Genomic DNA, 25,876 nt, shown 5'->3' on the forward strand with positions numbered 1-25,876 from the left:
TATGCCCAGAGTAGCTGTACATATCCAATTTTAATATATATAATTATAATTTTTAGATTAAAAAAAAGAAAAATAAAATAAAATTTTAATTTTTCTTTTTAAATAGAACTAATAGTAAGGCTCAATGCGGAATATGCACAATACTAAAGCATGAGGTTCGAACACTATGACTGCTTGATTGCTATGTGACTGTCAAGAGTGAAGTCAAAATTATCTTTTACAAGATTAAAGTGCATCATTAAACCAACAAAATATCCACTCAAAAAAGTAGTTTTATGTCGATCGAATACTTTCATTTCCCATGGGAGGAAAACATTCAGAAAATAGCCGATTTCATTCTCTTTAGTTCAATTTTTTTAAATAAAAAAAAAAAATTCAGTGGGACTCTGTACATTGAGTTAAGACGCAGACACAACATCATCTCAGCTAGATTCCAGACCTCAAAATTTGCAGCAGATCAGCTGTCCCCAATTCCCCCATGGTTAATCATGTTATATCACAAATCCAAAAAGGACCGCAGAAAAATGAACAAATAAAATAGCAGCAGTCAAATTTCCAGGTATTCTTTTGTGCTGTCAACAGACTCTCTTTGAAACTCAATTACATTAGTGGCAGTACTCTTCGACTCATCCACTTCAACACTGACTTCCTCTACAGTAGGGGGCAAAGTATGCTTCATACCCTTCCTACTATGTCTCAGGTTATGAATTCGAGATAGCACCAGAACAACATCTCTCATAGATGGTCGATTTCTTGGGACATGATTAATACATTTGTAAGCAAGGGAAGCGACGTCATTGAGTTCTTGAACATCAAAACTTCCATCAATACGAGAGTCCACAACCTCCTCCCACCCTGCTTCACCTTCTGTATCCATCATTGCCTGTTAATTCCACAAAAATATCACGTCAATGCAGTTGATGGTAACTGAACCAACACCAATTTGAGCACCAGCTCAAGGACAATTCATACCATGCATGATTTAATTCAAATAAAAGTTGGAAGTCCACTTTTAGCAGACTTTTGCGCATGTGCATGTGCATGTGCAGGTGAGTTTGAGAGAGAGATGAGAGAGAGAGATCCTACCAGCTCCACATATTCCATAAGACCTTGTAGTGGATTCCTGCCTGTAATTAGTTCAAAGAGGAGGACTCCAAAACTATAAACATCACTTTTCTTTGTGAAGGTCCGGGTTGACATATACTCAGGATCAAGATACCCATAGGTTCCCCTGACATCAGATGCGTGTGGATTAATCATCTCTTCTCTTGAAAGCCCAAAGTCAGCAACCTGCTCAACTAATGCTAATGATTACAGATATTCAAAAGAGAGAGATACAGCTTTCATGAGACAATACAAACAATGAAAATAGAAACGATTGATTTTCGGTAATCATACTAGTGCCTTTCCTTGAAAGATTTATGATTTGGACACAAGCTCATATGTGGAATACAGAAAAGCTCAAAATTAACAGAGAATATAGATTTAATAAAAAAAAAAAATTTGGATTTTTGAAATTTTCATTTTTGAGAAATCTCCCACTCAACAAATTGAAATCACAGGAGAACCTCAAAAATATATTCTCCACTTCCAATCATCCCTGCCACACAAAAAAAAAAAAAAAAGGGCCCGGATTTATAAAAAAAAATCTGAAAATCCAAGACAAGATTCGAACTCTTGGACAAATTCAGGAGCAACTGTATTAAAAACCTGTCTCCTTACATAAATGGAGTGAAAACCAACCACCACTACCTACAACACCAACAAAGATATTACCCAACTATTTGGCTACAAGAATGAAGAATCATTTTTCTCCATTCAACTTGATATAGCAAATTAGAGAAACCTTAAAATGGAAATATTTTGATCAGAAATGCTACCATGGAAAATTCTTGAGCATTTATACCAAACTTGAACCAAAAATCATACTGATAAGGGTGCAGGTTGTCAGTGTCACACCAAACTGTTTAGCTGCTAAGACAGATTGACAATCTAAAACTAATTCAAAATAATATATACAACCAAGTATAATTCAGATGCTTTGAATGAGCTGCACCAGCTTCAACTGATTCCTGTTCTTTTCGGATTAGTGATTCCATACAAACCCCACTATCACAATGCACTCAACCCCCAAACCCCACAAAGGGAGTCAGGGAGCCACAAGGTGCGTCCTTATGTCATGAGCCCACATTCTAGCTTTAACTGATTCTATGACTTGCACAATCCAATCAAAGGTCAAAAACTGGTCAACTATAAATTGGTCAAGCAGAAAGATCACCAATCCACCTCAACAACAGGCAGTGTGATACACTCTGATGACTACTCCCTCAAGCTTCTCACCAGAGACAGAAGGTTGGCTGAATTTGGCAAAGAAATTATAACGAGGAAGACTTTGTTTAGCTATATGACACAATGTTTGTGTGGAATGAGGTATTCTGACATCCTTTGAACCCCAAACCCGAATCACCCCAGCAGGGGAGAGCCAAAAACAAACAAAACGAAAAGAACAGTAACCAGCAAAACTGTTGCATACCCTGGCTCTCATGAACTGATCTAACAATATGTTGGAAGATTTGATGTCGCGGTGAACTACAGGAGGAACAGCCTGTAATGAAAGGGAAGCACAATAAGCAGATTGCATAAAGTTTATTCCAAACTTATATGGACATTTTTATCGTCCCAGAAGAGTAAATTAAATTTTACCCCATAATGCAGATATTCTAAACCCCGTGCTATATCTAATGCCATGCAAACCCTCAACTTCCAGCTTAATGGCTTGCAATTTTCACCTGCAGAAAATTATGGACATCGTTTAATATTAAGTTCTCATGAACAATATGCAACTTGAATAACATAGGGTAAAAAAATTAAAATTAAAAAAGAAAATAGCTCTACCTGTTTCTTTTGGTTAATGTAAGAATTAAGTCCTTATGAACAATATGTGATTTGAGAAAAAGAGGGACAAAAAAACTTGAGTCTTCAGTTATACTGCAAATCTATTGGTCTTCCAAGTATATGCAACCCAAAAAGATAGAGTTTTAGGCTTAGCAATCATCACCGCAACTCAAATTAAAGGAGCCACTTCAAGAAACGTTTAAAAAATAAAAATTAAAAAATAAATTTAAAAGCAGGTTGACTGTGATATTTGCAGTTAATTCACAAAGATACATCACTGGAAAAAATAGAGGCAGGGATACAACTTTCCCACTAAGGACGCACGAGCTATAATGAAATGCATTTTTTAAGTGGAGTAAATCAAGGAACGGTCTGTAAATAGCCAACAGACTGTCTATTTCTCATTTAAAAATATGTTAGCACAAGCGATAGCAGATGATATTTAGTTGAAACTCAAAAATACATATTTGATATAGCAAATGACATTGAAACTCAAAGAACATGGATTAAATTTTTCATCACAAATTGACCTCATAAAGTTAATTTGTTTCTTACGATATAAATGGGAAGCAAGGTTGCCGTTGCTCATGTACACATACAGAAGCATATGCTGCCCTCTTTCCGCACAGTATCCAATCAAGTTAACAAGGTTTCTGTGGTGTAATCTTCCAAGTAACAGAACCTGAGTACAAGAGAAAAATTTTTTAAACCAAATGACATGAGAGGGAGAGGGAGAGGGAGAGAGCGAGAGGGAGAGAGAGTTGATGAACTTGAAAACAGTGAGGATACAGGATCAAAATGGAGCAAACATGTCCTAGATGAAAGAAATAAAAAACAACGAATGCCCACTAAAATACAATGGCTAATTATTCAGCATGCAAGTTGCAGACAGCCATTTAGAAACTAAGTACTTCATCACTACAGAAGGTTCTAATATAACAAAGTCGGAGACAATATTTTAGAGTTCATTCCCAGAATAGTCAAGCCAGTCTTGGGTCACTTTGCAATTGCTAGTTAAATCATTTCAGATTTTATTGCATCAAAGCCTGGAAATAGGTTGAATCACTTGGCAGTTGCTAGTAAAGCTGTCAAGTTCTTATGCAATGGAAAGCTAATTGCACGTGAAATAATGCAGAGCTTCCTTTCACTGAACCAATCTATCACACATTATTAGTTTCTTTCTTTACATTTCTTTATTATCCACAGGTATGCACAAAGATACTGACATATTATTTCAAACGCAAACAATATCACCCAACATTACCTCCGCTTGGAACTCCTTTTCTCCTTGCCTAGAGTTAGTAGCGAGCACTTTAACTGCAACTGTCTTGCCAGTTGCCATTTGAGCTTTGTAGACAGGACCAAATGCCCCTTTGCCTATTACTGTTGTAAAATTATAAGTTGCTTTTTGTATATCTCTGTAAAAAACATTTCATCACCAAGGATCAATTAAATGAAACGGAGATAATAGTGCATGAAATGAAAAATGTAATTTAAAAAAAAAAAAACACATGAAATATTACTTAAAAGTGAAACTAGCAGTGCAATTAAAAAGACAGTAAATGAAGTGAAATATGTAAATTGAAAGAAATAGGCACAGCTGAGAAATTATTGAAATTGGCAGTGAGTTAAAACGGTCTTCCTCTGTCCCACTCTCTTTCCCCAAAAAGTTAAACAGCCCTCTCTCTCTGTCTGAATTGTAAGGCAAGAAAATTATAATTTAGAGGAAGAATCTGGTATACGAAATCAGCCCAACACTGAGATGGAATCTCTGTCCATGGAAGATCAGAAAATGAACCAGAGTGAGAGAACAGCAATCCAGAAGGCATGCACCCTTAAAAATTCTTGCATGATGCACCAAACAGATTCACCAAATAACTGGCATTGTATCCTCCACAAGGATTTCCTTTCCTTTGTTGTCCCAAAACTCCAAAAAGAAAGCAAGAACATCAACTCCGAAGAGGCTGGAGGATCCTATCGCTCTCCATAAAGCATAAATGCATGAAATTACTATTCTGCCCTAGATGACAAAACTGACCCACATCGAACTTATATGTGCACAAGTATGAAGTAATGATTGATTATCTTACGTTTGCACTCAATTAAGGGGTTGGCACTGCATCCCCGCAATCGATTACATAGACATTTCAATGCAGGGGCAACATCAAGGATCTGCAGCCATGGGAGATATTAGAAGAAATTGAAGATAAGAAGGGGAAGGGAGCAGAGAGGTGATATTAAGGGGAAACTCACATTCACTTCTAAAATACAAAGTCAACAATAACTGCCTACAACATGGCTCTCACACACTATTTATAAGAAAGTCTCATCACATGAAATTACATATAAACCCCTAAAGCTACATTACATTACAAATACCCCTAGAAGACAACCACTACAGATAACTTATCGACTGAGGTGTGCATAGCACTGCCCTTATTCTAGATTTTGCCCCAATGGTATGGAGCAGAAGGCTCTTTGGCATCCACCCTCAGGATACACTAACCCTTCCGTTTTGTGTGCATTCACTAATCGGGAGACAGGAACAACTTTGTGTTAGTAACCTAAATAGATACGGGGAAAATGATGAAATAAGAACTGAACTACGACTGCAAGAATTTCAGGTTCAGCAATTAAACATAAACCAAAATGATTGAACATTTAGATAGAAGAACTTGTGAGGAAGAAAAGAGCATTCACAATTTCTTGTCTATCTTTCGCTCAAGATATATATATATATAATCAATTATTTTTAAAATGGTCACAAAAACAGTCATAGAAAAAAGTTAACAGTCCAAAATTGTTTACAGTGATTAATAAAACTAAATAAAATATTTAAATGACCACTAGAGGAGAGTAGTAAAAACTTTTGAATACCATTCTACAAAATACCAACAGAAGGATCAAAATTAAGAAGCAAACTTGGATTCTTCAAAAGCCAGCACTTGAGTGATACAAGAAACCACAATCCTTTGGCAGCATCATAGACTTGAATTGAGGGTTGGCATCAATAAACACACCGGGATTGACAAACTCAGCAATAGGAATGTTTGAAAGACTTTGGATGAGTTCAAACACTAGCATTTTCTTCATTGCAGTTTCTTCAAGTTAAGTAACTCCTAACAGATTCTTTGTCCTAGTTGGTTGATACACGGGCTTCAAGATGATCTTACTACCATTATAGTGGAAGACATGTGTTCTCATGTCCTTAAGTCACACCCAAATCATCCAACCAAGGAGAACCAGGAGTACATGGCCAATCTCCACAAGTATGATATCACAATAAACGTTACCAAAATAATCATCATTAGGATAGGAACAAACATCTGTCACAAACATGTAAAGTGGAGTTATCAACCCAAGATATCTCATAAGGCTCTGGGTGGGTTTGCGGATGAAGTTGCATATGAGTGACCGCATTTATAGAAATCACATTGATAGGACATCTTCTATCAATGATGAATTCACAAACTTTTTCCCCAAACTTAAGAGAGTTATGGAATGGCCTGATATCATGCCTAAAGTGTGACGAGCCAATAAGCTGTCAACATATATACAATGCAACTATATATCACCAAAGGCCTCGTGTCCAATTTGTCAAAAACTATCTTCAATCCATCTTTGATCTTGAGTGTCATGCTGAAATTATAAAAAATAAAATAAAATAAAATAAAAATAAAGTCTGCAAAATCACAAAAAAGCAGCAATAGAACCTGATTTTTTTGTGCCGGCAGCGACAATTTCTCACTTTTTGTGGCAAACTATCACACTTGCTTGCAAAGTCGATGAAACTTGAAGTGAAGGGAGATTAGGGGATGGGGTTTGCAACAATAGTGGTGGTGTGAGGAGAAAAGCCCAGAAGGTTGGGATTTTTGAAGGGCCGACTAGAAAATTTTGGCTGGGGACGTGGGGCTTCACTGGTGGCCAGAAGGTGATGAAAATTTAGGTTGCCTAGGGCCTTAGGGCTTCATTGGTGGCCAGAAGGTGATGAAAATTTAGGTTGCCTGGGGCCATAGGGCTTCACTGGTGACCGGAAAGTGATGAAAATTTAGGGTCTAGGGTTTTGGGAGAATTTGAGGAGGAAATTATAAAAAGAGAAGAACGAGACAAGAAGAGAAGAACATGGTAGAAGAGAAGAGAGAAAGGGAAGATGGGGGAACTGAAATGGAGGAAAGAGATCGTGGTTGGGCTCTAATACCCAATGATGCAGGGGCAGCAACAAGGATCTGCAGCCATGGGAGAGATTAGAAGAAATTGAAGATAGGAAAGAAGGGGAAGGGAGGACAGAGAAGATACAAGGGGAAACTCACCTTCACTTCTCAAATTCAAATTCAACAATAACTGCCTCAACATGGCTTTCACACACAACTATTAGAAAGCCTCTCCACATGAAATTATATATAAACCTCTAAAACTGCATTACATTACAAACATACCCTTAGAATACACGGATACTACAAGCAAGCCCTCAAATACACAAAATACCATACTAATTGAACTAGTGACATAATAAACTACTAACTAAACCCAACAATCCTCGATCCAATTCTCATTAAGTATGCTTGAACAAGGATCTTTCCAAGGTCTTGCTTCTTTTCCTAAATCACATGTGTTCGGGTCTGTTAAAGCTTGATATACATTATTGGCCCATAACCTAATAGCTTAAGCTTTTAGGTAAATTTGTATTCCAACATGTTATCAAAATAGGGTACCACGAGATCCTGGGTTCTAGTCTCCTTGCCTGCAATTATTGTGTGGTTTTTAAAAATTTATTGTATTCTCTGCAATGGGTGTTATTTATTGTGTGCTCATCTCTCCATGTGTTGTCAGGCTGCATGTGTGTGGGAATGTTAAAACTTGATATATTTTGTTGGTCCACAAACATAATAGCTTAAGCTTTTAGGTAAAGCATTATTCTAATAGGGTCTACCAATCCCAGTCCTTGGATGTTCTACAGCCTTTGGCTCGGTGAGCTCAAATCAGGGTTTGCTAAGGAGAATTTAGACTGCTTTAGCCTTTTCCTTAGCTGCTCAAGTGTCAGCCACATGTCATCTTGACATGTTCGTCTTACTTTTCTCTCACATTGGTCGAGACGGGATGTGGCATTCTCTTATTGGAGGAAGAACCTCACACCCATTTGCCTTGCTCCTATAGATATTCCAACCATTTTGATATCGAAGCTATCATTCTCTTTAATCCCCTTAATCTTTGGATTCTACTAGTTTAAGGAATCTCTTTAGCCATCAAAACCCATTCACCAACTACCATCCACACTTGAGCATCTTAGGAATACTAGACCATCCAATACTTGTGTACAACACAAACTCTCCTCCCCTTTCAAGAACCCCCTCTACAAACAGAAAAAAAATTATTCCAAATTTCCCACGAAAAAAAGACAATGTATGCATAAAGACGAACCTGTCTCCCCATTCCAGAGACAAAGCACACATATGTCAAGAGATAGAAATTTATTGGTCTTTCATGTCAACAAGGTATCATTTGTATCAATTCTTTGAGAAAGCACAGCAGGTGAAAGCCATGATTTTTTCAGTGAACCTTAGACTTCCAAATAAAGGAATTAAAATGGGCAAAAACCATTTGGAATGCAAATCAAATGGACAAAGAAACACTCACACAAGGAAAAAGAAATACCAAAAGAATCCTAAACCATATTATATGTATGAGCTTGTAACGTAATGAAACTCCCATCTTATTCAAAATCTATGCATATCCTCTTCCTCACTTTTTCAGTCCTACTCTCATAGACATCCTAGGAGGGCATGGCATGTGTCGATAAGAATTACATCACATTGAATTACATCGCATTTGATTTCCCTTACCAACCATCTAACATTATAAGGTTGAGAATGATCTTCACCAATGATCTACCATCAATGGTTTTTAACCTTCAATTTCAAGAAGGAACTAAATCCCCCACAACAAATTTCCTTTACTTTTATAATTCATGATGAAAACACATTCAAGCCCATGAACTTTGTCAACAACTTGAAAAATATCTTATTCACTGCTCAAGAGTTTACTCTATCCATTCCCTATCATCTTGCTTTCTCCTACTCTGCACTACCCTAAGGTTTGGCTCACAATAGTTAAAAGACTTGACTTAACCAAATGCAGTTTTGTAATCCAATGAATGTTGGTTCTCACCACCAACAACCTTGCTAATATAGCAGTAGATCCCAATCAATAAATAATTGTTCAAATTTTGACTCACATGCAAATGGATGAAAACTAGCTAGAAATAATCTTTGAATTTCCTCTTTTGGGGTTGCAAATGATTGATTAATCATCACTCACCTTTTTCATGTTCAACTTCGTCATTACTCTCTTCAATGCAAGTAACATTAACTTCTACTTCAAGGCCACTTCCATAAGCATTGCTTAGACTAAATGTTGCACCTCAGCCTCATCTCAAATAGGAAACCTCAACCGATTGACACATCCAGTCAATTGTTCTTTGTTTCCTTGAACATCATTGAGGGCTACCAACTTGTAGAACTCCTCAAAGTAATTGATTACACTTAGTTATCTCAGTGAAGAGCATTGAATTGAGAGAATACACTATCGAGAGAAATTGAAGGGAATAAATTTTTTCTTGAGACGAGATTTCATCTTCTCCTAAGTGGAGACTTCCCTAGTAAACACACATCTCTTGCACCTTGTCCCACCATGCTGAAGCATAGCCAAGCAACATTGTTTTCACCAATTACATTTTCTGATTTTGTAAAATTTCTTTAAGATTAAAGCATTTTCCTAATGGCACTATGACACTCAAGAAACTCCTTTGTTGTAATATGTGGTTCATATATTGAGTGGAACACATGTACAAAGAAAACATGGTGGAAAAACAGAGAAGCTGGTGTGCAGAAGAAACAGTCGACAGTTTTGCACAGTTAGCACTGTCTTTTCAAATTTTGAATTGGGAAGTTGAATAGGTTGGGTTTCGAGGGGAAAACCTCCGGGAGTTGAAGAAGGTTATTATATATACAATGATGTATGTTGTAACTCAATGTCTTTGGACACATGATAGTAAAATTTACAGTCGTTTGCTCCCGTAGACGTAGGCAAGGCCAAACCACGTAAATCCTTTTTCATTATTTTATTGCTTTCATATAATCTGTGTGATTGTGTTTTCTTTATTGTTCATCATTGGTTGCCGCATTGTGTGATTCGATTTTTCCACTACACATTGATTTGCACAACAAAATTGGAATCAGAGCAATTTGGTCACAATGGCTTCTGGGATTTTTTTTGGACAGTTCGATTTTGTCAAGTTCGATGAATCGAGAAACTTTGGACTATGGCAGAAAATGGTTAAGGATATGGTAGTGCAGCAGGGTATGGCGAAGGCATTATACAAAAGTCAATCGGAAGGCATGGATGAACAAGTTGGAAGGAGTTGGAAGCGAGGTCTGTGGCGTCAATCAGGCTTTTCTGGTTGATGACGTGTTGTATCACGTCATGGATGAGGAATCTCTAGCGGCAGTATGGCAGAAACTGAAAAGTCGGTATATGTCCAAGTCTTTAACGAACAAATTGTATCTTAAGCAGAAATTGAATTTAGTTAAGATGGTAGAGGGTTCGGATTTGAGCCAACACATCAATGTATTCAATCAGACTATAAGTGATTTGATGTAGGCTGATGTAAAGTTCGAGGAAGAAGACAAGGCGTTGATGCTATTGAATCCCCTACCTGTGTCTCATACGTATGAAATTCTTGTTATAACTCTAACGTGGGGAAAAAGAAACCCTAAATTTGGAGGTCACAAGTGTTCTACTAGGTTTTCATTGGAGGAAGAAAGCCAACGATGAGATTTCACAAGGCGAAGGGCTTGTGGTGAACGGTAATCAGGAACGTGGGAGAAGCAAGTTCCGAAGCAAATTGAGTACTAATAAATCTCGGTCCCAATCCAAGAAGAAGAATGACATACGATTTTTTAAGTGCGGGAAAAAAGGGCACATAAAACGGAGTATCCGGAAAGGAAGAAAGGGAATGCAAAAAATCAAGAGGGTGCTTCAAAATCAGTGCATGTAGGGGAAGAAGGAGACTCAGAGAGTGGTGATGGTGATATGCTTTCTATTTCATCGAATTCAGATCGCCTTATGGATTCTTGGATCCTAGATTCGGCATGCTCTTATCACATGACATCAAATAAAGATTGGTTCAGCACCTACAGATCAGTAAAATCTGATTATGTTCTGATGGGAAATGATGCTTCTTGCAAAATTATTGGAATAGGGAATATCAGAATTAAAATGTTTGATGGTGTTGTGAGAACATTATGTGATATTAGGCACATACCGAATCTACAGAAGAATTTAATTTCATTCGGCACTTTAGATTGTAACGGGTTTAATTACAAGTCTGAAAGTAAAGGCGTCTTAATGGTGATGAAGGCACAGAAATTAGCGGGAAATATCCATGCACTGCTAGGTACCAGAGTTGTAGGTGGAGCTACAGCTGCAGACTCTGAGTCAGATAATACTATTTTGTGGTATATGCGGTTAGGGCATATGGGTGAGCGTGGAATGATGTAGCTTAATAAGAGAAATCTTTTGAAGGGTGTCAAAAATGTAAGCTAAATTTCTTCAAGTATTGTGTTCTTGGTAAACATAACAAGCTGTAGTTCAAGACAGCCACACACAAGACGGAGGGTATTCTTGACTACATTTATTCAGATGTTTAGGGACCAGTGATGGTAGCATCACAAGGTGGACATATGTACTTCATAAGTTTTGTAGATGATTATTCACGAAAGATCTGGGTGTACTTTATGCGGCACAAGTCAGAGATGTTTTCCAAATTTAAATTGTGGAAAGCTGAGGTGGAAAACCAAACTGAGAGAAAGATTAAATGCCTCAAGTTAGACAATGGAACTGAGTACAATGATTCGAGGTTCATGGAGTTGTGTGAGCAAGCATGACATAAGGAGACACTTCACAGTACGCAAAACATCACAATAGATTGGTGTGGCGGAAAGGATGAACTGAACTCTAGTTGAAAGGGCTCAGTGTCTCAAGTTGAATGCAGGGTTTGCAAAGAACTTCTGGACCGAGACAGTGAGTATGACATGTTTCTTAGTCAACCAATCACCAAGGGCATCACTAGATGGTAAAGTTGTAGAGGAGGTATGGACAAGTAGCACGGTAAACTACTCTGATTTGAGAGTGTTTGGATGTCCAACCTATGTGCACGTTTCTAGTGAAGAGAGATCGAAACTTGATGCAAATTCTAGACGGTGCATTTTTCTGGGGTATCAAAAAGGTGTGAAAGGATTCAAAATGTATGATTCAAAGGCAAACAAGGTGATGATCAATAGAGACGTGGTTTTTGATGAAAAAGTCATTTTGCAACGTACTTAGGAGGAAGAAGAAGAGAAACAGTTGTCAGAAAACTGCAAGAGGAATGAGCATGTGGCGCATGTAGAGTTAGAGACTCAGGACAAAGATGACAGTGTTCAAAATGCAGGGAGTTCTAGCTTGGGATACTAGCAGGATCACACTATAGCTATACACAAATCCAGACGCACTATCAGGCCACCAACCAAGTATGGATTTGATGATCTGGTGTCTTATGCACTCATTACCAATTGCAAGGATCCTGCTACTTTTCAAAAGGCATTGCACAGCCAAGAAAAAAGTAGATGGATGGGTGATATAGTGGAGGAGATGGAGTTATTGCATAAGAACCAGACATGTGAGTTGGTGGAGCTTCCAGAATGGAAGAAGGCAATAGGATGCCAGTGGGTGTTTAGGAAGAAAGAAGCGGTATTAGAAAAAGAATAAGAGAGTTCAAGGCTCGATTAGTAGCATAGGATTACTCACAGAGGAAAGGAATTGATTATGATGATATCTTCTCCCCTGTGGTTAGACACGCTTCCATTAGGGTAGTGTTGGGATTAGTGGCGCATTTTGATATGCATTTGGAGCAAATGGAAATAAAGACAGAATTTCACTTGGTGATTTGGAGGAGCTGATTTACATGCTACAGCTAGAAGGGTTTAGTCAACCTAGACAGGAGCACTTAGTTTGTAAACAGAGGAAATCGCTTTACGGATTGAAGCAGTCTCCGAGGCAGTGGTACAACGTTTTGACTCCTACATGATCCGTATTGACTACAGGAGGTGTGAGTATGATTGTTACGTTTATGTGAAGAGTCTTGAGGACAGTTCACTCATTTTTCTATTGCTTTATGTTGATGACATGCTAATTGCTGCGAAGGATATAACTGAGGTAAATCAGTTGAAGACTCTGTTGAGTAAAGAGTTTGACATGAAAGATTTGGGTGCGGTGAAAAAGATTCTTGGAATGGAGATTCGCAAGGACGAAGCTGCAGGGAAATTGTGGTTATCTAAGGGCAGCTATGTTGAGAGGGTGTTGGAGAGGTTTAACATGGATAATGCAAAACCGGTGTGTACACCGTTAGCGAATCATTTTAGATTATCTACCGCCCAGTGCTCAAAGATGGATGATGATATTCGTGACATGTCAAAGGTGTCCTATGCTAGTGCAGTAGGGTGTTTAATGTATGCTATGTTATGTACAAGACCAGATCTAGCACAAGTTGTCAATGTGGTGAGTAAGTTTCTTTCAAATCCAGGTAGATAGCATTGGCATGCAGCCAAGTGGCTTTTCAGATGCTTGCAGGGTACTTCACACTATGACATCATGTTGGGTAGGCAATAGAGTGATCCTTCAGTTGTGGGATATGTGGATGCAGACTATGCACAGGACTTGGATGACAAGAGGTCTACAACAGGGCATGTGTTCACCCTGGTGGGAAGGCCTATTTGTTGAAGGTCCATGGTACAGTTTCTAGTTGCACTATCAACAATTGAGTTTGAGAATATGGCAATCACCGAAACTGCCAAGGAAGCATTATGGCTTACAAGAGTGGTCAAGGAGCTGGATATTCAGCAAGGTGAAGTTCAACTGCATTGTGATAGTCAGAGTGTCATTTATTTGGCAAAGAATCAAGTGTATCATCCGAGGACCAAGCATATAGACGTGAGGTTTCACAGGATCCGAGAATTGGTTTCTTCTGGTGAACTTGTGCTTGAAAAAGTTCACACTTCTGAGAATGCAGTAGACATTTTGACAAAGCCTGTTACCACGGAGAAGTTCAAGCATTACTTTGACTTGCTTAATGTCTCTAGTTGCAAGATTGGAGGCGGTCCCAACCTATTGTCCCAGGTGGAGCTGTGGGTTATGTTTTCGGTTTTCTCCTAAGGGGTGTATATTCGCTAAGGTGGAGATTGTTGTAATATGTAACTCATATATTGAGGGGAACACTTGTACAAAGAAAACATTGTGGAAAAACAGAGAAGCTGGTGTGCAGAAGAAACAGTCAACTGTTTTGCACAATTACTCGGCGCTATCTTTTCAAATTTTGAATTAGGAAGTTGAATAGGTTGGGTTTCGGGGGGAAAACCTCTAGGGGTTGAAAAGGGTTATTATATATACAAGGTTGTATGTTGTAACTCAAATGTTTTTGGACACAAGATAGTAAAATTTACAGTCGTTTGCTCCCGTGGACGCAAGCATTGCTGAACCACGTAAATCCTTTATGTCATTGTTTTATTGCTTTCATATAATCTGCGTGATTGTGTTTGTTGTATTGTTCATCATTGGTTGTTGTATTGTGTGATTCGGTTTTTTTGCTGAACATTTATTTGCACAACATTCTTGGCATACAAACAACCATAAAGTTTAGGAGATCACTTCTAACAATATCCGTTGAACAAATATACCTAACCACGAACATCTCCTCATGAACTCGGCAAGAGGCAAAATGTTTTGCATCTTATGGCTAGTTGATAAAGTAACTATCACTTGAATGATGCACTCTCCAAGCTTCTTAACATTCAAGACGCATGATAAGTTGTTGGATTCTTCTTCAAAGTGCTTGAATGAATGTCATGAATAAAGTTGGTGAATTCAAGACCTGTTGTCAAGGTAGAACCAAGTGTCCACCGCTATACTAAAAGCTATAGCCCTACTCAAATCACTTGTTGCATAGTGCCTAAGCACAATGTACTATGGCTTGACCCACGCCCCTTGGCCTTTGCCATGCAAGCAAATTGTTGTCAGACCTTCAGTCTAAACAATATTATTGCTTGACTTTGATGATGAATCTTGAATTTACCATCTTTAGATTTTCATCCATCCAATCAACCCAATGGGTTGCAAACTTGCAATAAAATGCTCAACTAACTTCTTTAGTAACCCTTATGAAAATGAGATGGATGATGAAGATCAAAAGGATTATCATAGGTAAATAAATATTAAAACCAATCAATCACATATTTTGGATTTCTCGGACACAATCTTCAAGAACAATAGTAAATGCTAAATTTTGTTTTTCTTGGTCAGCACTGACCAGTCATGGGGAAATAGCCATACTCTACAGAGCCATAAATCACACATGATTTGATACACTAGAAGTAGACCCATAGCATTCAAATGGAATCTAATTTTCCTAGAAATGAGTATAGGTTAATTTAGATTTGAGTCATTTGATTCCAAAGCTAACCCAAAATCTATCTCTACAAAAGTTTTATTTTTCCTATGTCTAATAAGTTGTGGTATTTGATTATTTAGTATTTTGTTGCATTTTGGTAAGCTGAAGTGATTATAATTGTAAAATCGAGATTCGAATTGTGAATCAAATTTCCAATTTCAAGAATCGAGAATTAAATTGAATCGTATACAATTCGGTAACATTTCCAAAATTGATCTTGAATCACATGCATATACTGACGTACAAACAAAATAAGTGAAATAGTAAAATATATTTAACAATTTTGACCCCAAAAAAATAATCATATTTCATGCGTATGCTCTCCCTAAACAATAAAAAGTAAGAGAATGAGTAAAGAAAAATTAATTAAAAAATGAATTTATGTTGTTTAAGGGAAGGAGTCAAGTAAAAATAATAAAAACCTGAACTTTTGGCATTTATGAACAGTTAAAAAAATTACATAATGCATATTCTTTCCCTAAATAAAAAGAAAAAAAAACAATTAGCTTAAAACATTTGATATTAATCGAAAAAACTACTGAAAAAACTACTTTTGATCTTAACAATACAACGAAAGATGAGTACGTACCACCCTAGCCAACGAGTGTTCTGCCCCTTCTTCCCAATGGCAGAACAAGATGCTCCTCCGGGAGTGAAGAATGGTTTTGTGAAGGCAACATAAGACCTAAAGTTCTATGTTCTCCTCTTTTTCAGCGCAGAACTGACATAGACCACGAATGGAAGGTAATTGTGTAAAAATAAAAGAAATAAAAAATGTTGCTTTGGGGTTTTAAACCAGTTAGGTCTGTCAAAATAAAAATGGTCAAGAATCGTGTGAATTGATGGATTCATATCAATTCATTATATTTACGAGGTGAATTGAAAATTTTGGTTGTTTCCTGAGTTGCTAGAAAGATTTGAATTGATTTGGTGTGTAATTGATAAAATCATATAAATCAAATAGCAAATCGTAAGATTCTAACAACTATGGCAGTGTTATTGACGTATAAGAGCTTATAAAAGGATGATAGATATGAGTCGAAGGTAGTCTTTAATCTGTTCCCTTTTTATATGAATCAAATAGAGCATAGCTCTTATTCCTATCCCCTTACTTTGCTGTGTGCACGAATTTTTATAATTCTTCTGTTCTACCTCCTCCCTCCTGCATTAGTAACTGGAGGCAGCAACAACCAAAAGAGAATTATCTAGCAGGTAAAGTCCATTTGACTCACCCTCTGCCAATTGTTCTTCATTTGGAGGTCTGAGAAACATGATAAGAGGGACAAACTCAGCGTAAAGTCTGGAACAAAATTTCGTAACCAGTAAATCAGATATCTCTTGGCGCAACATCTATAAGTCAATTGTGTGGCTCTGATACGCTTACAAGCATTGCAACGGGCCCACTAGCTTACTACAAAACTAACTGAGTTGTCTACCATCATGTGTTTTAAGTACACAACTGATAAACTCAACATTTTTCTTACGAGAAGACACATTCCTAACAGCATCTTACATCCCTTTTTCTGTACAGGAAATTAGTAGAGATGGATGGTTACATGCGAATCCATAATCATATCATAATATATAGTTGTTCTTGATAAAGTATTTGTACTCAGTTTTATTTTTATTAGGAGGTCGGTCAGTCAAGAAGAGGAACTTCCCCTTAGATCTTATAAACACTGCAACAACTTGACCCCAAAGCAGATGATTAGGCTCATTTAGTTTGATAGAAGTGATCTGCATATTAGATGGGTCATTAACAATGTAGACAACCTGTTTTACACCACTCATACCACTAATATCTATTGCAACAATTTTAGAGATAAATAAGCTCCCAAACAAATTGTGCGAACTGCATCAGAACATTTTTAGCTAAGCAGCTGAACCCAAAAAAGGGTGCAATAAAAAGAAAATGCAGCACCCAGTGCACAAGGCTCAGCAAACCATCAGGGGTTCACATAGGGGTTTTATACCCAAAAATGGTCAGATGTTCAAATCACAAGAAGTGCCTCTCCAAATCTGAAGGTAAGGACACACACAGCATGCCCTCTCCAGGGCCCCAGTATAGAGTGAGAGCCTTGTGCACTGGTTGTAACATTTCATTTTAGTTCAAGAGATCTATATTCAAACAGCTCACAACCATTTTTGATGAAGTATCATACTGTTAAAATCATTCACCACGAATCGCTGAAATGTCAAATTCCTGATACCCCGCCAATTATATTTTCAGCTTTTCAATAAGACAAGGACAGCACATTGACTCAGCAAAAAAGTACATTTCTGTTTCATCTTTAGTTCAAGATATTTATATTTTGACAGTACGCAACCATATTAATAAGAATATATATTTTAAAAATTTCCTCCAATCTATATGCATATACATAGATACATAGATAAAAATATACATATATATATATATATATATATATATATATATGATGTATGCATTGGAGGCCAGGGGAAGGAGTCGCAGATAAGAATTCATATTTTTAAAACCTTCTACAGTCTGTATATAACTAAAAATTCTCCCAAAACTAGTTAATTTATATTCAAGTCCCATCTCTGGTGAAAATATGTGACTACAATATTAAAAAATACCTACATATAAGGCCTTCTTTCAACAACAAAAACCATGGTGAATTAATAATATGCAGGAAAATCACAATTCACTGATTTAAGTGTAGTAGCATTCCATTTTTGTTACTTTACAAGAAGTTCATTTATATGAATATATGACAACATGTCAATTTATACATGTTAATCACATAAGATGCTTCTCATTGACAGAGGGAAACTCTCACTGATAGAGGGAAAATGAAGATAAAACAAATATAAATGCACAACAAAAAAGAAGCAATAAGAAAGCAGCAAGTAAAAACTTATTTACAGAGACATATTGGCATAATTGAAAGAACACAGATAAATTAGCATACTTGTAAGAATACTTTGGAACCCCAGATGCTGAGGCTAAATTCTTTTTTAGATGCCCTTCTAACCGCAGGAACATGCTGTTCACATCAGATTTTCTCGGTGAGTCCTGGCCATTGGTGGAGTCTGACAATACAGTAGAAGAATCAAACCCATTGACACGGATGGGGATCGTTGTTGTCCTCCGACAACTGTTGCACCTTATCTGGGAACTCTTCCTCCGATGCCTAATACAGAATAGGGCAGAAACTGCCAAACTCACCCCAATTATCACTCCCACAGAAACCCCAATTATGAGACCCCATGATATTCCCTTCATTTCCCAAACCTCAGCAGACTCTTCCCTATTCTTTCATCTGCTCCACCCAGCGACCTGCAAAGACCCAAATCAAAACAATACCTTTTTTCCTTCCTACATTTAACCCCTACATTTGCAAAAGATTGAGATAACTCTAATCGACGAAGTTAACTAGTAGCAGCAGTCCACTCTGAATTTACGGAACAAACAAACAAACCCAGAATGCAGGGATGGCTAGCAAATACAAATATAAAGGAATTTTAGTATATCTTACAAAGCTCAATTTTCTAGTAAGGAAGCCAGTTAAAAAAACAACGTATTATTCTGGGAAATAAAGAGCATCCCTCTAAACAAAATGGAACCACCTTGTTATATAATACAAACAATACAAATCCAAAAGCTATGATCCTTTTCACCGGTGCTTCCCAGTTCATATAATTATATCGGAATCGGAGACACACACAGATCCACGAAAATACACAGAAATATATATATATATATATATATATAAATTAAACCCAAGTTGCGTAGTACGAAGAACACACATTACAGAGAGAGAGATTAGCAGGAAAGAAGCAGCACAGGAAGTAGGGAGGGAACAAACCAGTGAGCAGGCGACGGGTTCAATGAGCCGATCACCTGATGAAGTAAGAAAACACTGTTTTCTTGCAACTTCTTTGATTTTGGATTTGGAGAAAGGGTTTTGCTTTATCCCTTGTAATCATTTTCATTTTTCTTTTGGAGGGTATTTCTGTTTTGTATTCGATCAGAGAAATAGCTGCAAAACAGTAGCATATACTGCGGGATTATTCCACTACACCCTTTCAGATTTGGTCGAGCTTAGGAGTCAGAACAGAATCTCATTAAAAAAAAAAAATGCTCTGTTTTCAAATGTTGACATGGTCTCAATCAGGACATAAGTGTTGTTTTAAATTTTTAATGCAACATTATGATTTTCCTTATAAGTTATTTTCTCTGCATGCGGAAGAGAGATATTAATAATATCATCATGGCTTCAATACTTTTGAATGTAATCATATATAAGAGCATATTTTTCTTCCTTGCTAAAGGTTCAAGACATAATTCTCCCGTTGTTAGCCTTGACTTTGTAAATACTCCATTCATGGTTTCTCATTTTAAAAGATATATATTTTTATTATTTTTCATAAAAAGTTGTAGAAATGCTATAGTAGTGGAGAATAATTTTTATTATTTGTTTTATTTTTAAATTATTCTAAAAAATATTTATTTATGATATTCTCAAAATAACTCAATCAATAAGAGCGAGTCAATATCTAGCTCGCACCCCCCCCCAAGTCAAACTTACTGGCAAGAGCAATCAACTCCAATCAAATAAAGAGGATGAGAGATTCATGTCAATGGCTTAAATAGTCGAGTGATGCACGCAGACACTTTATGACCCGGGAGTGATTCACGCCCCCGCGCAATAAAGACGAATCAACTAAGGGTCAACTCCAACCCCTATAAGAAGAGATATACGGAAGAGGTCAAGGTAAGTCATTCAACTCATTCTACTGTTGCATTCAGCTTCTCTAGAGCATCCATTTTACTTAGACATCGGAGTGATCCCCCGGAGTACACCCTGGGTCTTCCAAGTCTTTCTCTTTCTATCCATTTCAGGTGAACGGAGGTCGGAGAGCAGCCTCATTGGTTATCACCAAATTTACCCTGCAACAGTTGGCGCCGTCTGTGGGAACTGCTCTAGAGAGGCACTCATATTTTGCTCTCGACCTTCGACGTTCAAAAAATGCCAACCACACGCGGCTATAGCTCTAGCCCTGCTGAAAAAGAGTCACCTCTGTCCATCCACTCCACGCCTGCAGTACCTTCGGGAGTCACCAAAGAAGAGTTCCTTGCCTTCCAGAAGAATATGGAGGATATGTTCAATCTACTCTTACAGCAAAAGAGTCAAGAAGGACATACCCACCGTTTCGCCTAGTAGCACGACGCTTGGATTGCTCTCCCACAACCCCGTCAACAACAAATGAGTCCCGATCCACTCAAAAAAGCAAAATGAGAGCGAGGATAAAACTTTTCCCGCCAAAAAGGTAGAAGACACAAATAGTGTAGATATCAACCAACAAAGGTCCTCCGAGTTGGAGGAGAGAATCAATAAAATTGATCAGATAGAAAAAATGATGAAAGACGGCAAGGCCAACCTCTTCTATGGGAAAGCGTCTCTAAGGTCCTCAAAGCCGTCGTTCACCAGAGAAGTGATGGAGGCCCCACTACCAAGGAGATTCAAGATGCCCACTTTGGAAAGGTATGAAAGTCTCTCCAATCCAATCAACCACTTGCATACCTTCTGTGTAGTAACCTAGGAGAAATTATGATATTTTAATTAATAAAAGAGAGGGAGGAAATAAGAGTTAGAAAAGAAAAGAAAGGGGCTGCAAGCCTCGTCTTCGTCGACGAAGTTACAATGGGGCTCGTCGACGAGGTGACGTGTCTCGTCGACGAGAAATTACCAAGATGGGATTTTAAGAGATTCTGAATTTCGTTAACGAGGAGGGGGGTTTGTCAACGAGTTGTCTTCATGGCCTCGTTGACGAGGTGACGTGGCTCGTCGACGAAGGCCAGTGTATAAGAAGGGTTAAAATTCATTTTTGGCCGAATTCTTTTGCACAGAACCCTCCTCTCTCCTCTTTGATTTTCCTATCTTCTCTCTCAATTTCTGGGCCGAATTTCTGCCAGTTCGACGATCTGAAGCCACCACGACACTCCTGGGGGAGTTCTCTTCAAATCTATTGGAGTGGATCGTCAATAGAGCTAAGTTGGAAACTATCTCAGATTCAGAGTAAGACTTTCTACTCAGTATTTAGCTATTTGACAGTTGTAGAAAGCGTACTACGCGTAGAAATACTGAACTTTAGTTCTGAGAAATGTTGTTTTTAGGGTGTTGAGCAGGGAACCCTATGGGTGTAGGAGTATTTCTCTTAGGGGCTTTTCAGGAATCAGGTAAGGGGATAAATTAAGCTAGTATTTTATGAAAAATATGTATATTACTACAGCATTTGACTTTAGAAAAATAAATATATTTATATATGTTTTATATTTGAAAAATACTACTAAAAATGATGGTATGTTAAATATACGAAAAACCTAGTTCGTGTGGCATGAGTAGAAATTATAAAGAAATATTGTTTTCTGGGAATGCGATAAAGATATGAATTTTTATAATGAAAAACCGGCGTATGGGCCGAGATTTTTATATGCTTTTCGGCGTACAGGCCATGCTATGGATATGCTTTGTCGGCGTACTGGCCGTGCTATGTATATGATTTGCCGGCGTATGGGCCAAGTTATGTATATGATTTGCCAGCGTACGATCTGAGCCATGGATGTGATTTTTCGGCGTAGAGCCGAGCTATGAATATGTTTGCCAGCATATGGGTAGAGCTATGGGTATGATTTGCCGGCATACGGGTCGAACTATGGTAAAATATGAAATACTGGCGTACGGGCTGATGATTTTCATGATGTACGTATATATGCAAAACGATATGATGATATTGATCTGGTAATTAATGGTATGAAATATCCATGTATCACAGTTTCATTATATGTTATATATTATTAGAATCTGGTTGGCTTGGTCTAGGCTAGTACTTGTACGGTACCGATGCTATGTGTTAATGATTTATCATGATATTTGTGTTAACGCCGCTGTACGGAGTGGTGTGAGATTGGATGGTCGATGTGGTTTTAAGAAGTGTGTGAGCGCCCTTGGTGTACGAACCAGGTCTAGCAGACCCATCGGACTTACAGACTGTACTCTTGACTTGGCAGTGGTCGGCCAACCATTGTCAGGTCCCGCCTTCGGACCACACAACCCAGTGATATAGGGGTAATACATGACAACAGCTAGCTAACCTACTGGGAATGTTTTTGTATTATTATTTATATGAGATGAATTATGCTATGGAAACCATTATGTTCTACCATGTTTTGGTTATACATGTTTTTCCCAAAAATGATATATATACAGCTTTATTGGTTATGTTTGTAATTTTATGTATACTACAAAAATGCTCATGTTGTCACACACTAGTGTTAGTTTATTTCCCTTACTGAGAGGTGTCTCACCTTGAATTTTATAAACATTTCAAGGGCCCCTGATAGGAGAGCGGGTAAAGATCCCCTTATTTAGTATTGTTGATCTGCCATCTTTGAAGGGTAAGTTTTGGTAGGGACTGTTGAATTTTGTGAAAATGTCCCTAGATCTTTCTTTTGGGATGTATATACTTAAATACAGTGGATGTAGTGACTCTGGTATTGTGATGGATGATTTTGTATTTATGATATTATGATTGTATGTTTCCTACTGCTTAGGCTTCCGTTATGTGTTTTGATGTATCACTGGTACCCACAGGTCCAGGTGGATTATGATCTACTGGATTTATGATATTGGTTTTATTATATAAAAAAATATATGTGGAAATAAGCAGGTCCTTATAGTTTGGTATCAGAGCCTAGGTTGCTAGGTTCTGTAGACTTTAAAATGCAGTGGAAACAATACCAGAGTATAGGAAATGATTTGAGGTTTTGTTCCCTAGTTTGGAGATAGGACTTCCGTGGTAGTTTCTGTGTTTTACCTAGGGTGACGATTTCAGGAAAACCATAGTAAGCTATTGTCGGGTTATGTTCTTAGAATGTAGGACTGGGGATTAGAAATAAGTTGAGAATGTTGAGATAGGAGGCTAGGTTAAGCAGGTAAATTATAAGGATTAGATCACTGAGTTGCAATTGTTATTCTTCAGGATGGATCCTGGAGGAGGTAGTGCTCATACGAGTGGCAGTGATGGAGCAGGGCCATCAGGTGCAGGTGGGACCGACTCTAACGCGGTATTATGTAGCGTGGCTTAGCAGGTTATGGTTAAGATTGTTAGGAGCTCCAGAGTGCAGGGTGGTCCATCGGCAGGCCATGGGTGCACTATAGAAAAGTTTACGAAGATAAATCCTTCGGCATTCTCAGGTGGAGTTGATCTTGCAGCCGTTGAGAGCTGGATGCAGGAGACCGAGAAAGTTTTGGCTGTGTTGCAGTGTACTGAGGAATAAAGGGTCCTCTTTGCCACCTGTAGACTGACGGGAGAGGCCGAAAGGTGGTGGACTACGGTGAGACTGTTGGAACAGCAAATGGCAACTCCAATAGCCATGACATGGGACCGATTTAAAGAGTTGTTCTTTCGATAGATATTTTCCATCTACTGTTAGGGAGGATAAAGTGGAAGAGTTCCTGAGTCCGAAGCAGGGACAGTTATCCGTCCAGCAGTATGCAGCGCATTTCATCGAGCTCTCTCGTTTCGCCCCGTACATTGTCCCTGATGAGGTGAAAAATGAGAGGCAGTTTGAGAGAAGCTTGAGGCAGATATATTCAAGCAAGTGGTGGTGCTGCGGATCTAGGATTTTTCTAAGCTAGTTGATAAAGCAGCCTTGGTAGAGGATTGGTAAATGGCTTGATGCAAAGGAGCAGGGACAAAGGAAGAGATATGCATCTACAGGTTATCAGCTGGGTCATAAACCGGGTCAGTGGAGGAGAGGAAACCATGGCAGAGGGTGGAGACAGGAGATTGGAGGACGCGAGGTTCAGGCAGTGTAGGGTCCTTCAGTTTGTCAAGCTTATGGTAAGAGACACTAGGCAGAGTGTCAAGTAGGTGAAGTTGTCTACTACCGCTGTGGTAGACCGAGGCACATGGTGTGAGACTGCCCTACCCCACCAAATGTAGTTCCAGCTCCCAAACCATACCGGGGAGGTTATCAGATGTCATATGAGGACCAGTAGAGGAATATGGCTCCAGCCAAGGTGTTTACTCTGACACCGTGTGAGGCTGAGATGGCAGGTGACGTGGTGACAAGTATGGTTATTATGCTTTCTTTTAAGGTTATTGCATTGTTTGATTCAGGAGTTACACACTCGTTTGTGTCCCTGGGATGCACTAGACTATGTGGGGCAGAAACACAGTTGTTCAATATTGAACTATTGGTATCTACACCGACTGGGTCGGCAATGAGATGTAGTAGGGTGCTCCGGGGTTGCTTAGTTGATATTCAAGGGGAAATTTTTTCTGCTGATCTAATAGTGCTAGATATGCATGGATTCGATGTGATCTTCGACATGGATTGGCTAGCAACTAATTTTGCTAGCATAGATTGCCATTCACAAGAAGTGATATTCAGACCTCCAGGACGAATAGAATTTAAGTTCGTAGGGTCGCGAGTGCAATCCTTGCCTCAGCTAGTTTCAGCTATTCAGGCAAGGAGACTACTGATGAGGGGTTGCCAGGGGTTTGTGGCTGTTGTAAAGGAGATGTCAGAGAATGAAATGAAACTTGCTAGCACACCTGTAGTAAAAGAATTTACAGATGTTTTTCTAGATGAGTTACCATGTTTGCCATCCGATCATGAGGTAGATTTCCCTATTGATCTACTTCCAGGTACAGCGCCGATTTCCAAAGTACCTTATCGAATGGCGCCAGTAGAATTGGCAGAATTGAAGAATCAGTTGCAAGATTTGCTCGATAAGGGCTTTATACGGCCTAGTGTATCCCCGTGGGGAGCTCTAGTTCTATTTGTGAAGAAGAAAGACGGGTCTATGAGGATGTGTATAGATTATAGGGAGATTAACACAGTGACAATCAAGAATAAATATCCTCTACCCCGTATAGATGATTTGTTTGACCAGCTCCAGGGTACACGGGTGTATTTGAAGATTAACCTCAAATTCAGCTATCATCAAGTGAAAGTAAAGGCAGAAGACGTCTCGAAGATGGCCTTCAGGAATAGGTACGGGCATTACGAGTTTCTTGTTATGCTGTTCGGTTTGACGAATGCTCTTGCGGTATTTATGGACTTGATGAACAGAGTCTTCCATTAATACCTAGACCAGTTTGTTGTTATTTTTATTGATGATGTACTGGTTTATTCGAGGAGCCATGAGGAGCATGAGACGCACTTGAGGCAAGTTCTGCAGACGCTTCAGGAAAATAAGTTGTACGCTAAGTTCAATAAATGTGACTTCTGACTTGAGAAGGTCGTGTTTTTGGGGCATGTTATATCGGGAGATGGTATTTCTATGGATCCTAGTAAGATTGAGGCGGTTGTGAATTGGGCTAGACCGAGGAATGTCCAGGAGATTAGGAGTTTCTTGGGGCTAGTTGGGTATTACCGTCGTTTTGTAGAGGGATTCTCAGCATTAT

The 25,876-nt window shown here is 38.4% G+C and overlaps 1 protein-coding gene across 2 annotated transcripts; it reads right to left on the bottom strand.

Annotated features, from left to right (window-relative positions):
• Nucleotides 1–315: 315 nt before the first annotated feature.
• On the bottom strand, nt 316–19,577 carry LOC131153289 (calcium/calmodulin-regulated receptor-like kinase 1). Of its 2 annotated transcripts, XM_058105494.1 has the most exons (8): nt 19,264–19,577; nt 18,367–18,734; nt 4,160–4,313; nt 3,451–3,577; nt 2,704–2,789; nt 2,534–2,605; nt 1,087–1,290; nt 316–883 (listed from the first exon to the last, which is right to left on the bottom strand). In XM_058105494.1, exons 2-8 carry the CDS (start codon nt 18,678–18,680, stop codon nt 548–550), a joined length of 1,293 nt encoding a protein of 430 aa, XP_057961477.1. In that variant the 5' UTR covers nt 18,681–18,734; nt 19,264–19,577; the 3' UTR covers nt 316–547. The 2 variants fall into 2 exon arrangements, with proteins under 2 accessions (XP_057961477.1, XP_057961478.1); XM_058105495.1 differs by lacking the exon at nt 2,534–2,605 and having other exon boundaries at nt 19,264–19,556.
• Between the last annotated feature and the right edge of the window lie 6,299 nt (nt 19,578–25,876).

The sequence above is a fragment of the Malania oleifera genome, chromosome 4, assembly GCF_029873635.1.
Source record: "Malania oleifera isolate guangnan ecotype guangnan chromosome 4, ASM2987363v1, whole genome shotgun sequence".
NCBI lineage: Eukaryota > Viridiplantae > Streptophyta > Magnoliopsida > Santalales > Ximeniaceae > Malania > Malania oleifera.